This window comes from Mauremys mutica, chromosome 14 (assembly GCF_020497125.1).
Source record: "Mauremys mutica isolate MM-2020 ecotype Southern chromosome 14, ASM2049712v1, whole genome shotgun sequence".
In the NCBI taxonomy this organism is placed as follows: Eukaryota; Metazoa; Chordata; order Testudines; family Geoemydidae; genus Mauremys; species Mauremys mutica.
In genome coordinates this window covers 43,505,255-43,521,388 of record NC_059085.1, presented here as the reverse complement: position 1 = coordinate 43,521,388, position 16,134 = coordinate 43,505,255, and the positions used below count along the sequence as shown (strand labels likewise).

General features: G+C 48.8%; 1 protein-coding gene across 7 annotated transcripts in view; it reads right to left on the bottom strand.

Moving 5' to 3' along the window:
- The window catches only part of SPIRE2 (spire type actin nucleation factor 2), a 59,221-nt gene that overhangs the window by 27,793 nt on the left and 15,294 nt on the right, over positions 1-16,134 (bottom strand). For all 7 annotated transcript variants that reach the window (XM_044987249.1, XM_044987252.1, XM_044987251.1 and 4 more), the window contains one exon: positions 1,978-2,015. Coding sequence is in view for 2 of the 7 variants with exons in the window: in XM_044987248.1 (XP_044843183.1) it covers positions 1,978-2,015 (38 nt within the window). In the remaining 5 variants the exon portion in view is untranslated. The remainder of the gene's footprint in view (positions 1-1,977; positions 2,016-16,134) is intronic.

Genomic DNA, 16,134 nt, shown 5'->3' with positions numbered 1-16,134 from the left:
GCTCCCCCCTGAGGATACAGCCCCTGGAAACTGAGATCTGCAGGGGTCTGGAGCAGGGAGAGCAGTTGCTCGTCAGGCTGTTAGGTCGCTCTTCCTAGATCGATCGAGTAGGTACGTGGGTGAGGAATCAAGAGGTGAGGGGTGAGCGTGGAGATCTGACTGCGGTTCATAAGACAATTAACCCATTTCAAATGCTCTCCTGCAGTTCTACAATTGGTTACTAACATAGTGAAAGCAGCCTGATTGCTCTCCTGCGTTTCTAACTGGCTGGAGTTTTCTTTGGCCAATTTCACTGAGCACAGTCAGTCATGCTGCAGTCTGATTGGCTGGTAAAATATGAAACCCCAGCCAGTGGCAGAGGGCAAAAAAATGTGTGTTCAATTTCAAAAACAAGAGCCACCCAGCAACCAGGGCAGTGAAAGCAGCACCCAGTGTTTGCAGTGGGGCATTGGATCAGCAGCCGTGACCTGGAACCAAGCCAGCGGATGGAGCTGCTGCTCCTTCACACGCACCAGGTGTGGATGGAACAGGGAAAGGGAGCAAAACCCCTGGTCCTATGGTTTGAGAGCAGCGATTGCCCAGGCTGCTGACACCGCACCAGGCAGCGGCAGAAAGGACCCGTCCCCTGTAATGCCAGAAGATGCGCTGCACCTGTCCCATTATTTTCATGCTTTGAGGCTAGTCACTGCAACCTGAGGAGAGACAGAATGCCCTGGAAGGCCTCCCGGCTGCTCTGGCTCTGTGTATCTGGGCAGGTCATGACCTGTGCACTCAGTCAAACCTTTAATGGCCAGATTTACAGCAGCCTCTGGCTCTTCACCGCTCTCTGTCAGGGCACATGGATACACAGGAGGAGAATCAATCACTGACCCTTAGCTCAGTCCTTGAATCTTTCCCCTGAGAAGTGTGACAGACCCAGGGCTGCTCTGAGACAGTTGATGAATTGTGTGTGTGACATGGGTATTGGGGTGCTCACTGTAGGAATGCGTTGGTTTACATTCGCAGCAGACTGCTGGAAAAACAAGCTGGAAGTAGAACAATAGTTCAAGATACGCCAACTCCCAGTAAACTCTTCAGGGTGGTTAAGAGACAATGCCTGAGCAATAAGCCCCGTTACAGTGCTGGGGCCAGCAGCTCAAAGGACGGAAGCATTAGAAAGGCTGACTGTCCGGGGGTCAGGCAGTTCTTGCTGAGGTGTTCAGACTGACACACAGACAGCACGGGGGTGTCTGGAGATGTTAGGCATTAGGGAATGGTAAGCCTCTAAGTACGACAGACATGCGTGCAGACTGTTTGCTGTTTTAAACCCCCCTTTTCTCTTACGTTATGATTTCTTCCTACTGTTAATATTAAACAAGCTGGCTGGCAGGTCAGTCTAGAATCCCCATTGGTCTCAGGCTCCCGCTGGGAAGAACCACAAGTGCCAAACTCAGTCTGATCACCCATACGCTGGCTGAGGTAGCCCAGGGCCTGAGCTAAGAGCGAGAGAATCACGTGACTTCACCCCAGGAGAGGGAAAGGCATGAGACCTGACACCTGAGCGGGAGTCAGCGAGAGCTCCAGCGAGCCTTGCAGCCATGACAGAGGAGTTCCCCAAATGGCCACATCATGCTTTTTTGAATGGAGTTTTCTTGTGTACAGTAATCACAGGGCACAATGCTTCCTCCTCCCTCAGCCCCCACCACGCATGCTGGCTGCAGGACCCAGCGGGTGCAAAGGCCAGGACACTGCAAGAAGCAGCTGGTTTAGAAAGGAGATGAGCATCTCCAGCCCCATCCCCAACGCTAATGCTGTCATCAGAGCTCTGTTTGGGTTTAAAAAGAAACCGTCTGTACACACACACACACACACACACACACACACACACACACACACACACACACACACACACACACACACACACACACACACACACACACACACCCATGAGATTTATTTGCTTGAACAGTTTTCTGAAAAACCATATTAGCGACATACCTGTGCTTCCGTTGAGGGTGACAGGGTCAGGGGAAGCTCTGTGAAGGGAGAAACAGACACGGTTAATGCTCCTCTGGCAGCTGCAGAACGTTGGGCGTTTGGGTTATAAATTAAACTCCTGAAGCTTTGCTTTTAGAACTCCGCTAGTTTATTTGCCTGTAAGTTATTTACACTTTGATCCCATAGACCAGAGGTGGGCAAACTACAGCCCGCAGGCCACATCTGGCCCGTGGGACCGTCCTGCCCGGACCCCAGGCTCCTGGCCCAGGATGCTACCCCTGGCCCCTTCCCCGCTGTTCCCCCTTCTCCACAGCCTCAGTTCGCTTGCTCTGCCGCCGGCGCCATGCTCTGGGCGGCGGGGCTGTGAGCTCCTGGGACAGCGCAGCTGCAGAGCAGCTCTGACCCAGTCTCTGTGCTGCGTGGTGGTGGCTGTAGCGCCACCAGCCACCAGTGCTCCAGGCAGCGCAGTAAGGGGGCAGGGAGCAGGGGACTGGATAGAGGGCAGGGGAGTTTGGGGTGTGGTCGGGGTGTGGGGGTGTGGATAGGGGTTGAGGCGGTCAGGGGGAACAGGGGGTTGAATGGGGGCAGAGGTCCCGGGGGCAGTCAGGCAGAAGGGGTGTTTGGATGGGGCAGGGGTCCCAGGGGGGCCGTCAGGAATGAGAGGAGGGTTGGATGGGGCAGCGGGGGTCCGGGGGAAGTCAGGGAACAGGGAGTGGGGGGGTATGGATGGGGTAGGGGTCCCAGGGGGGCTGTCAGGAATGAGAGGAGGGTTGGATGGGGTGGCAGGGGTCCGGGGGAAGTCAGGGAACAGGGAGCAAGGGTGTGTGGATGGGGCAGGGGTCCCAGGGGGGCCGTCAGGGAACACGGGGGGTTGGATGGGGCAGGAGTCCAGGGGGGGCAGATAGGAGGTGGGGGCTGGGCCATGACCCCCTCCCCTAACCGGCCCGCCATACAATTTATGAAACCCGGTGCGGCCCCCAGGCCAAAAAGTTTGCCCACCCCTGCCATAGAGTCTAAGGCCAGAGGGACCACTGTGACCATGTGGGCTGAGCTCCTGTATAACAGGCTGCAGAATGTTCCCCAGAAGCTGGATTAAAGCATGGCCTCTAGGAAGACAGCTCATCTCAAAGGCCCCACGTGGTGGTGAGGCTGCCAGCTCCCCAGGAAGCTGGGCTAATATTTTGTTACCCTCACAGCTAGGAAAAGGCATCTCATTTCAAGGCTGAATTTGTCTAACCTCAACTTCCGGCCACTGATTCTTGTTCTGCCTTATCAGCAAGGTAGGAAAGACCCCCCCCACCCCCGCCCGGCTCAGATCTCCTTTCCACGTTTCAGGGCACAGCTTCTCTTCAACAGACTGAGCCCCACGAGCCTCACACCACAAGGCTTGTTTTCCAGACCCGGGGGCATTGTTGTGCCCCTCCTTGGAACTATCTCCAGGATTTCCACATCCCTCCTGAGGTGCGGACCCCAGAACCAGACACAGTGTTCTAGCAGCAGTCTTACCAATGCTGTGTACAGAGGCACGTTCACCTCCCTACTTCTACTGGATGGTCCCCTTTGCACACATCCAAGGGTCACGTTAGCCCTTTCGGCCACAGCGTTGCACTGAGCACATGTTGAGGCGATTACCTATGATGACCACTAAACGCTTCTCGGACTCACCACTTTCCATGACACATCCTGTAGCTATATCCTGCCTTCTTGGTTCTCAGACATATTACCTTGCAGTGGCTGTACTAAGGTGCATTTTTTTGGATTGTGATCAGTTACTCAGGCGAACCAGATCACTCTACTCTCATTATCTACTACCAGGCTAATCTTTGTGATGTCTGCAAACTTTATCAGAAGAGATTTTATATCCTCTTCTAGATCATTGATAAATATTTTAAATAGAGTTGGACTCAGAACCCATCCTTGGGGGGCCCCAGCCAGTAATGGCCCCATTCATTGATATCTCTCATTAACAACCACATTTTGAGGTCTGTCAGTGAGCCAGTTTTTAATCCATCTAACGTGTGCCCTGTTAATTCCATATGATGCAAGTTTTTTTTAATCAAGATGTCATGTCGTACTAAGTCCAATGCCTTAAAGAAATCTAAGTATATTGTATCAACACAGCTGCATTTATCAACCAGACCTGTAAACTTGTCAAAAAAACCAGGCTTGTCTGACAAGACCTACCATCCACAAAACCACGCTTTCTGGCATTAATTGTATTTTTAGCCTCTAATGCTGTATTGACAGAGTCCTGAATTAACAGTTCTCTGATTTTGCCTGGCTCGACATCAGGTTAACCCATCTGTAACCCCAAGATCATCCCTTTTCCCTTTTCAAATATTGGCGTTTACATTGGTAGTCCTGCAGCCCCTAGGAATCGCCCCAGCTGATTTACAAATTAACATTAGTGGTTCAGGTAACTCCTCCGCTAGCTCTCTTAAGACTCCGGGGGATAAGGTATCTCGCCTGTTGATTTGAAAATGTGAAGGGTTAGCAGATGCTGCCTCACACCCACGTTTGTTACAGATAGCGAGCTTTCCATTCCATGCATCTGCTTCATTCCTCGCCGCACGAGTGGAAGAAATGTCAGCTTGAGAGAAAGGTCTATTTTCTATGTTCTTACAGGGCCCGGCACTATGAGATTGGAGACTGTAGGCCCTACCACAGTATAGATATTCTATAAGTAATAAGCAATCCCCCCATCCCCAAAAAAATAATCTTAAAGTATCACATAGGAACCCAGGAGATCACTCAGTAAAATGGAGGCTGTGACAAAATGGATAAAACAAAAATAATATACTTTTATTTCATCCATGTGAATGTTCAGAGTTTCAGGAAATTATGGGGGGATTAGACAATTATTTAATGACCGTATATGTGACTCAAAAAGTTAAAGCTTTATCACCATTAAAACACAAAATGTCAAAATATACAAAGGAAATATCCATAAATCAAACTCTAAGTTTTCAAGCAGCATTGTTCTTACTTTGCCTACCTGTAAATCTTGCTCATCATAGATGGAAACTTGTTTTGTCTATCAGTGTGTGTGTGCGTACAGTGAAATCGATGTTTACTGACATTTACCAATAAAAATCTAATCCAGCCAAGCCTACGCTCAAGCTTTTGCAGAGGAAAAGTGTTAAATTGTTATAAACTTCCTCTAACACTGACTATTATTGATTAAGTCATGGAAAACCAGGCAGGTACCAGTAGGCGGAAGAAAGCAAATGTGGTAAATGTCCTTTTCAAAGGGGTAAGAGCAGGAGGGGAAGCAGGTGCTCCTGGCAATGGCTAAGAACTCTACCTACAGTCCCTAGTAAAGCAATGGAACAAATACCAAGCACCTAGAAGATGACAGCACCAGAAGTAATGAGCAGCTTGGATTTAAGGAGGACAAATCATTCCTGAGGAGCGGGACTGCATTGCACATTTAAGGCCTGACCGTGCATTCCTTCCATGCTGCATAAGGCCCTTGTGGCACGCAGTACTGTGGTACCTTGAGAGCACGTATAAAACATTGGTCACAGTCTCAGAAAACTTCACTTGAAACCGTTCATTCTAATTGTCTTGGAGATGGTGCACTGTCATGTGGATTACACTGCAATGATAGGTAATGTCCGGCCAGGCCATGGGCAGCCTGTGAGCGCAGGTCAGTTACCAAGTTGTGGTCAGGAGGCAAGTGGAAGAATTGTGTGTCAGGGTTCCAGGAAGTCAGGATCAAGCACCAAGCTGCAGACAGGAGGTAAGCAGCAGAGTCAAGGCTGAGCCAGGTCAGAAGCCAGAGTCTGGGGTTCAGAGCAAGCCAACGTCTGGAGTGGAAGCAAGCAACCAGTATGCATCACTGCTCCCTGTGATGACCTCCTGGTTTATACATCAGCCTGGGCCAATCAGTGGGCTGTGGGGGGGCTGCCACTCAGACCTTGCTGGGTGGTATTTCCTGTAGTGTCTAGCTCCACAGGGTCCCCCAGCGGAAACCCGATGCAGACGTGTCTTAGCCTGGCACCCCCATAGTCTCAGGTTCTGGTCCTGCAGGTTCTTACAGTAATGGGAACAGCAATGGACTGAGGCTGGAGGGCACAGGGGGCAGAGAAGTTGGATGCAGCGGGGATCAGCCTTTTAGGTAAACAGCACATTTAATTAGCTATGCAGATGACACTCAACTGGGAAGCATCACAAATACCAGGAAGAGCAGAGAAATAACCCCCAGGGACCAAGAGAGAGTAGAAACGTGGGCAGAAAATACAATGAGATTCAACCTGGACAGTTGCAGCTAATCCCTTCGGGGCGGAATAACCTAAAACACAGATATTCCATGGGAGGCAGGTAACTGGAAAGCAGTAATGTGGGAAAAGGCTAAGGGCTAATAATGGATAGCAAATTGGATGAACACTTGGAGTGCAGTATGGCTATGCTAGTTTATGCTAAAATCCCAATTCTCATTTGGCTTGCACGTGTAGAGGTGTCAAGTCAGAACAGGGAAATCAAAAGCTAGAAATCTGGGTACGTTCCTGAGCGGGCCAATGGACAGGGCACTGAACCAGGAGTCAGGAGCCCTGGGCTTTACTCCTGACCTGAGGAGCGATCTTGGGCGAGTCACTCAGCCTCTGTGTCCCATCAGTGAAATGGGGATACCGAGGTGTGGCCGCCTACGTGAGACGTGGTCCAAGTACAAATATCCTGGGTTTCTCAACACCAGAAAGTTGTTGGCAAAGTGGCAGAAATCTGGAGAGGTCTGAGGGGGCGGGAGGGGTTGATTTATTAGGAAAGATTCAAGGGATGAAATGTGTTTGGCTGGGCTAAATGAAGATTAGAGGGGAGAGAAATAGGATAAACCCCATGTGTAAGCATCACAGCGGGAAAGGAGTTACTGCAGCACCCCAGTGGTGATGGGGGGCCAATTAACAGGAAAGTCAGACCAACTTCAGGGACATTGTTTAACTGTGAGGTTTATTAGCATGAGGAATCCTCTTCTCAAGGAAAGTGGGACATTTAAAATTAGACTGGCTAACACACTAATGAAAACACTATAGGAACAATCCTGCACTGGCCCTGCAGGAGGATAAAATGACCTAACAGGCCCTTTCCAGCTGCACTTTCTGTGATAGCACAACTCCAAAGCCACATACTGGATTTGTGTTCACAAGGGAGCTTGGGCTATTAACATGCCATTTATTTAGTCAATAGCACTCAGAGTGACTTCCAGACAAAGAGCTCATGCAACACCCGCAAGCAGGGCACTGGTCAAAGTCTTGTACACGGCTCTGGAAGAGCCGGCAGGCAGTGAGGGAGCTGCAGTCCAGAACAGAGCCCTGCAGATCTGCTCCAGGAGGGTTTCAGCAGAAATCCCCATTTGTTCAGGTGGAGTGAGATTCACCCCTGGGCAGGGTCTGTGCCCCTGCAGCCCCAAGTGGTGCAGGGCTTGGGCCAGCCCTCGGCCCAGGGGTGAATTTCACCCTTGGAGATCACCCACTGTCACTCAGTGAAAAAGGAGCCCCTGGCTCAGAGCAGGCCTTGGCAATCTGAGTGGGTGCTGGCCACCTGGAGGGTCACAGCGCCAGGCCTGAGAAGGAGTATCGGGCACCCAATGACAGCTTGTGAATCCTTCCCTTTAGGAGGCTTCTCCCCTTCGCACATTGTTTTACTCATTATTGTCTGTGAGAGCATATGGCTCCTGCCGAACCACGCACAAGTGGAGGGATGTGTTAGGCACCATGTTACTGAAGGGACATTTACAAATGCTGGGCTACACACATACCAGTTTGCAGTTGGCAGATCCCAAGAGTTCTGTGCTGTGCTCGTCGTTTTTTTATGGTGGGGTCTCTCATGGACTGGACACCTCCGTTTGCTACTGGAGAGTCATTCCCAAGTGCATGAAGCAGGCAGCTGGGTTTGCTCACACACACCAAGCTACACAGAGAAGAGGAACGATTGTGCTTAAACATGGCACAGTAAGCACTGTTCTAGGACAGCTCCCCCGAGCAGTGTGGACTGGACTGCAAGACAGTGACCGAATGGGACCACTGCAGCTACTCACACTCCAGACAGCCAATACATTCAGGAATCAGCTCAGCATGATCTCAGCAGTAAAGCACACTGCCATTAAGAGAAAATGGAAAGCAGCTTGGTAAAGCTCCTGTCTGAACAGCAAGTGAGGGAAAAGCAGGGGATCAGAAAATTGCAGAACTGTGGGGCTGGAAGGGACCTTGAGAGGTCACCAAGTCCAGCCCCCGGCACCAAGGCAGGACCAGATAACACTAGACCATCCCAGACAAGTGTTTGTCTAACCTGTTCCTAAAAACCTTCATTGACAGGGATTCCACACCCTCCTTTGGTAACCTATCCCAGTACTTAACTGTCCTGTAGTGAGAGAGATTTTCCTAATATCTAACCGTAAATCTCCCTTGCTGCAGATTAAGCCCATTACTTCTTGTCCTACCTTCATCAGATGGGGAGAACAATTGACCTTCCTCTTCATAATAGCCCTTAACATAATTGAAGACTGTTAACAGGTCCCCCTCAGTCTTCTTTTCTCAAGACTAAACATGCCTGGTATTTTAACCTTGTCTCACGGGTCAGGTTTTCTAAACCTTTTATCATTTTTGTTGCAGTCTTCTGGACTCTCTCCAATTTGTCCACATCTTTCTCAAAGTGTGGTGCCCAAAACTGGACACAGTACCCCAGCTGAGGCCTCACCAGTGTCGGATACAGCAGGACAATGACCTCCAGTGTCTTTCACACAACACTCCTGTTAATACACCCCAGAACAATATTAGCCTTTTTGGAATTGCATCATATTGTTGACTCATATTCAGTTTGTGATCCACTGTAACCCTCAGATCCTTTTCCAATCCTGTTTGGCGGCACTTAGGATGGGAGGGGGAGGGGGAATGTGGCGTGCTCCGGAGAGAAGGTGGAGTGGGGGTGCAAAGAGGTGGAGGTGGAGTGGAGCGGAGACAGGAAGAGGCGGGCCTGGAGCATTCCCGAAAAAGTCTGAGCCTGTTCTTCTCCGGGGAAGCTGCCACTGCTGCTGCAAAGGTGCTTCCTAGCATCCTTGCCTGCAGCGGGCTGTGCCTGTGTGGGGTAAGCCTGGGGCACTTCCCAACCACAGTACAGTACAGTACTGTACAGTATATGATGCCTTTTGTCTGCCCCCCAAAAATGTCCTTGGAACCTAACCCCCCGCATTTACATTAAATCTTATGGGACAATTGGATTTGTTTAACATTGTTTCACTTAAAGTTGCATTTTTCAGGAACAGAACTACAACGTTAAGTGAGGAGTTACTGTATTCTTTAACCTGTTCTTTCCCTATGTTAGCTTGTGTTCCTTCCCCCTCTTTGTTAATATTAATTGTGTTAAGTATCTGGTTGCAATTTACCTTTTTAGGGAAGACTGAAGCAAAATAGGCAGTAAACACCTCAGCCTTCATTATGTCATCCGTTATTAGCTCTCCTTGTATCAGAGGGGGAGCCGTGTTAGTCTGGATCTGTAAAAGCAGCTAAGAGTCTTGTGGCACCTTATAGACTAACAGACATTTGGGAGCATGAGCTTTCGTGGGTGAATACCCACTTCGTCAGATGCATGTAGTGGAAATTTCCAGGGGCAGGTATATATAAGCAAGCAAGAAGCAGGCTAGAGATAACAAGGTTAGTTCAATCAGGGAGGATGAGGCCCTCTTCTAGCAGCTGAGGTGTGAAACTGAGGAGAAACTGGTTTTGTAGTTGGCAAGCCATTCACAGTCTTTGTTTAATCCTGAGCTGATGGTGTCAAATTTGCAGATGAACTGAAGCTCAGCAGTTTCTCTTTGAAGTCTGGTCCTGAAGTTTTTTTGCTGCAGGATGGCCACCTTATGATCTGCTATTGTGTGGCCAGGGAGGTTGAAGTGTTCTCCTACAGGTTTTTGTATATTGCCATTCCTAATATCTGATTTATGTCCATTTATCCTTTTCCATAGAGACTGTCCAGTTTGGCCGATGTACATAGCAGAGGGGCATTGGTGGCATATGATGGCGTATATTACATTGGTGGATGTGCAGGTGAATGAGCCGGTGATGGTGTGGCTGATCTGGTTAGGTCCTGTGATGGTGTCGCTGGTGTAGATATGTGGGCAGAGTTGGCATCGAGGTTTGTTGCATGGATTGGTTCCTGAGTTAGAGTTACTATGGTGCAGTGTGCAGTTACTGGTGAGAATATGCTTCAGGTTGGCAAGTTGTCTGTGGGTGAGGACTGGCCTGCCACCCAAGGCCTGTGAAAGTGTGGGATCATTGTCCAGGATGGGTTGTAGATCCCTGATGATGCATTGGAGGGGTTTTAGCTGGGGACTGTATGTGATGGCCAGTGGAGTCCTGTTGGTTTCTTTCTTGGGTTTGTCTTGCAGTAGGAGGCTTCTGGGTACACGTCTGGCTCTGTTGATCTGTTTCCTTATTTCCTCGTGCGGGTATTGTAGTTTTGAGAATGCTTGATGGAGATTTTGTAGGTGTTGGTCTCTGTCTGAGGGGTTAGAGCAGATACGGTTGTACCTCAGTGCTTGGCTGTAGACAATGGATCGTGTGGTGTGCCCGGGATGGAAGCTGGAGGCATGAAGGTAGGCATAGCGGTCGGTAGGTTTTCGGTATAAGGTGGTGTTAATGTGACCATCACTTATTTGCACCGTGGTGTCTAGGAAGTGGACCTCCCGTGTAGATTGGTCCAGGCTGAGGTTGATGGTGGGGTGGAAGCTGTTGAAATCGTGGTGGAATTTTTCCAGAGTCTCCTTCCCATGGGTCCAGATGATGAAGACGTCATCAATGTAGTGTAGGTAGAGAAGGGGCGTGAGTGGACGAGAGCTGAGGAAGCATTGTTCCAGGTCAGCCATAAAAATGTTGGCATATTGTGGGGCCATGCAGGTGCCCATAGCGGTGCCCCTGATCTGGAGATATATATTGTCATTAAATTTGAAATAGTTGTGTGTGAGGATAAAGGCACAGAGCTCAGCAACCAGTTGTGCAGTGGCATCATCAGGGATACTGTTCTTGACAGCTTGTATTCTATCTGTGTGTGGGATGTTTGTGTAGAGAGCCTCTACATCCATGGTGGCTAGGATGGTGTTTTCTGGAAGGTCACCAATGCATTGTAGTTTCCTCAGGAAATCAGTGGTGTCACGGAGATAGCTGGGAGTGCTGGTGGCATAGGGTCTGAGTAGAGAGTCCACATATCCAGACAGTCCTTCAGTGAGAGTTCCAAGGCCAGAGATGATGGGGCATCCAGGATTTCCGGGTTTGTGGATCTTGGGTAGTAGATAGAATAACCCTGGTCGGGGCTCTAAGGGTATGTTGATTTGTTCCGGTGTTAGTGTAGGGAATGTCCTGAGTAGATGGTGCAGTTTCTTAGTGTATTCCTCAGTGGGATCTGAGGGAAGTGGCCAGTAGAATTTGGTGTTGGAGAGTTGTCTGGCGGCCTCCTTTTGGTAGTCAGACCTGTTCATGATGACAACAGCACCTCCTTTATCAGCCTCTTTGATTATAATGTCAGGGTGGTTTCTGAGGCTGTGGATGGCATTGCATTCTGCACGACTTAGGTTATGAGACAAGCGATGTTGTTTTTCCACAATTTCTGTCTGTGCACGTCGATGGAAGCATTCTATGTACAGATCCAGACTGTCATTTCGATGCTCAGGAGGAGTCCATGTGGAGTTCTTCTTCTTGTGCTGTTGGTGGGAGGGTAACTGTGTATCAGTGCACTGTTCAGTGTTATCCTGAAAGTATTCTTTGAGTCAGAGACGGCTAAAGTAGGCTTCCAGATCGCCGCAGAACGGTATCATGTTAGTGGGGGTGGCAGGGCAGAAAGAGAGTCCCCGAGATAGGACAGACTTTTCTTCTGGGCTGAGTGTGTGGTTGGATAGCTCTCCTTGCCCGCTCAGTGGAGGACCGACACTTCCCTTCATCTTTCTTTTGCTCCTAATGAATTTACAGAATCTTTTCTTATTGCTTTTTATGTCCCTAGATAAGTGTAGCTCATTTTGTCTCTTAGCCTTTCTGATTTTGTCCCTTCATGCCTGTATTATTCCACTATGCTCCTTCTTAGCAACTTAGCCCTGTTTCCACTTTCTGTAGGATCCCTTTTTGATTTGCAGATCATTCAAGAGCTCCTGATGCAGCCAGACTGGCCTCTTACTAATCTTCCTGTGTTTCCCTTGCATCGAGATAGTTTGCTGATGCACCTGGTACTGTCTCTCTGAGAAACTGCCAGCTCTCCTGAGCTCTTCTTCCCCTTAGATTTTCTACCTACCAGTTCTCTGGGTTTGTTAAAATGTGCTTTTTAGAAATCCATTGTCCTTATTCTGCTGCTTTCATGCCTTCCTTTCCTTAGAATCATAAAATTTACCATTTCATAATCACTTTCACGCAAGTTGCCTTTCACCTTCAGATTTGCTACCAATTCCTCCCTGTTAGTCAGAAACAAGTCTAAAATAGTGGTCCCCCGGTTACATCCTGCCCCTTCTGAAACAAAACCTTGTCCCCGGGACATTCCAAGAACTTATAGGACATTTTCTGTTGTGCCGTATTACTTTCCAACCGATGTCTGGGTAGCTGGAGTCCCCCATACCGACCAGGTCTTGTGTTTTGGATAGTTCTGTTATTTGCTCTTGAAATGCCTCACCCACCTCCTCCTCCTACCAGGACATCACTCCTGTTTTTTTCTCCTTTTGTCCTCACCCAGAGACTTTCAAGGGCTCTGCCTCTCACCTCCTTCTGGACCACTGAACAAGCGTATATATTCTTGATGTACTGTGCAACCCTCCTCCCTTTGTGCCCTTCCTGAACAAGCTATACCCTTCCTGCCAAGATTCCAGGCAAGAGATTTATTCCCACCACATCTCTGGGAGGCCTATTAAGTCATAATTTAGTTTATAGACTAATACTTCCAGTTCTTCCTGGTTACTCCTCATATGCCTCACATTTGAGGACATGTGCAGTGGCCAGGACCGCAACGAGCTCTCGGCTATGGCTGGAGCTCCAAGCCCAGAGCCCCTCCCCCTGGCTGGGGGCCACAGCCGCAGAGCTCTGAGCCCAGAGCCCCACCCCCATTCTGCCCCTTCCGCCATGGCCCCACCCCATTCCACCCCTTCCCCTGGGGCTCCGCCCCCATTCCATCCCACTCCGCCTCTTCCCCCAAGGCTCCAGCATCCACTGCGGCTCTAAGATAAGAAAAGCTCTGTGCCCCCACTGCAGTGGGAGCTCCTCCAGCCCTGGGGCCACGTCCAGGGGGAGATTTTTCTGGGGCTCCCAAATTGGCTGGGGCCCTGGGGTAATCTACCACTGCTCTCCCCACCCCCCTCCAGCAGCACGAGGTTTGGGCAGACTTAACCTTCCCATGCCTCAATTACGCACCGCCCGTGTTTGAGGATGTGGAGTTTATTGTAAATTGTTGTTTGTCAGAATCATTGAGGATAACTAAGTCCCTTCGTTTTCAGTTTAAACCGACTTATACCGAAAAACTCTCAGGTTTTACAAAAAGGTTTTTTTTCCCAATTTTCACACTACTTTTGTATCATTCAAATATATAAAAAATAACTTGTTTTATTAGGAAACTACAATACTTTGCATGAGATATGTTAGTCTGTGTGGATATGCAAAGCTGCCTGTTGAAGTAAGGCTATGTGTTTGTCTAGAAGATACACCCAATAAACCAACAGGCACACATGCAAATTCTGAAGTGCATGCACATCTGAACATACTGATGAATCTCACACCCATCACGTACACGTTTCAAACTGTTAGCAGATAACGGTTTAAAGATCTGGCACACTCAAATGGGAAGAAAACAAAAATCTGAATCAAAATATGTTTCAGAACCCAAGGCAGTATTTGAAAGTTTTAAAAAAAAAAACAGGAGAAAAGGATGAAGTTGAGTGTATGCACTGCAAATGGTGTGACCCAATTATTAAATGTAAATATTTATACACTAATAGTTCTAAGTCTACAACAGTAAACTTTATTCAAATGAAAAGTTTTATTTGGGCATTAGAGATACAGTAAAAGCTGCGTCATCTGGCTCTTTACCAACCGGAAAGCTCTAGAAACCGGCATTTCTGATATCCATTAAAAGTCCAGTTGGTGTGGGGCCAGCAGGTTCCCTACTTGGCTCCGTGTGGCTCCCTGGAAGCGGTGACATGTCCCTGCTGCTCCTAGGTGGAGGAATGGCTTGCACTGTGCCTGCCCTGCCCCAAGTGCTGGTTCTGTAACTCCCATTGGCCGGGAACAGCCGCCAATAGGAGCTGTAGGGGTGCCGCCTGCAGGCGGAGGCAGCGCGCAGAGCCGCCTGGTGGCGCCTCCTCCTAGGAGCAGCAGGGACACGTCACCGCTTGCAGGGAGCCGCCCAAGGTGAACACCACCTGGATCCGGCACCCCAAAACCCTTCCCACACCCAAACTCCCTCCCAGAGCCCACGCCCCGCACCCCCTCCCGTGGCCCAACCCCCAGCCAAACTCCCTCCCTCCATTGGTAAGTATAATTCTTAGTTAACCAGAATTTTTGACTTACCAGCACCCTTTATTCCTCCAATATGCCAGATAACAAAGCTTTTCCTGTATTTTGTTTTCTTTAACTCATAGATTGTGTTTTGAGTTCTGTTTTAGTTCTGCAGCAAACCACATTGAATTCCATTCATCAAAGCATTAATCTACTGAATACTTTCCCCATCCTTCCATCCACCAAAATAAACCCTAATATTTACTCAGAAAAATTATTACTAGTTTTTTCCATCAATTTTCACCTATTTTTGTTGTTGTGGTAATAGACACCGATAAATTCCTGGGAAAAATTAAATAAAAACCAAAACCGAAGGGCCCTAAGGATAACAGAGAGAGAGATGTTCCACGAAAGGCTGGTTAAAACAACAACAGCAACATCCATGATTCCTTTAAGGACTCCTAGAGCATTTTCAGAAATCCACAATAAATGAAAAGAATTTAAACCTTCTCCCAGCCCCTCCAAAAACAAGAGGGCCCAAAGGCTGCCTGCACAAAGAATCCCAAGCATCATCAATACCACCACTGCTTGGACCAGACAAATCCCAGCACAGAGATGGAAAACGCAAAGGAGAATTACTATTTTGTGGTTCCACTGAGTACCTCAACTAAATGCCAATGAATTTAGGAGGAGCAGGCCCAGAGTTATGCGTGTGAAACTGGCGATCATGTGTGTTCTGTAAAGACTCCAACACTCATCTTAGTCTCAGACGAGATACAAAGAGAACTTAATTCCCTCCAGCAGCTCAGCTTTATGGGTGCTGCATGAGGCCACTGTCTGCCTTCCATATGTACCCACCGTGAACCCAAAGTTACTTTCTGCAGACCACCTGCAAAACATACTAGTGATGTCCTGACATGATGCTGCTGCTGTGAGCAGAACAAGCTGAGCAGCAATTCAGGGCATGGTTTTTATAACTTCTGCATGGGCCCAACGAATTCAGTAAACTTCCCACAGAAACACGTCTTTGCGTTTAGTATAGATCCTCTTATACCAGGGTCTAAAAGCACGTTTACAGGCATTAATTTAACTGTCACAGCCCTGCAGAGAGAGAAATAGGTGGGTTTTGCAGATGGGGAAACTGAGGCATAGACCAGTTCAATGACTTTCCTAGCATCACACCATGAGTCAGTGGCAAAGCCAGAGCAGAGGAGCCCAGGAGTCTTGGCTCCCAGGGCTGTGCAGTAAGCTTGTCTCTCACCAACAGAAGTTGGGTCCAATAAAAGATAAAATCTCACCCACCTTGGCTATCTAATATCCTGGGAGCAACCCAGCTACACTTATGCTGCATAATCAAAATGAATGTCACTTTTAGGACAGATCCCTTCTCTGTCTTGTTCTGTCTTTGGCTGGTGTTCCCTGCAGCCTAAACATTCTCTCTAAACTGGCCCTGCTGCAATTCTCAGCTAGACACACGCTAGAACTATCAGACAGTGCGGGGTGAGTCAGGGTGCTCAGTTGCACCCCTCCTCCCCTCTGGCTGCATTTACAAGCAGCATCAAGACCTTGCCCAGAAGGATGGTAACTAAGGACAGGGCCTTGACGATTTAAAGCTAGGGGAAAGGAGAGAGACTCAGAACTCTAGGGAGATTCCCCTGCCCACCAAGAGGAATGCCTCCTCCCCCTACAAACACCAAACCAGCACCTT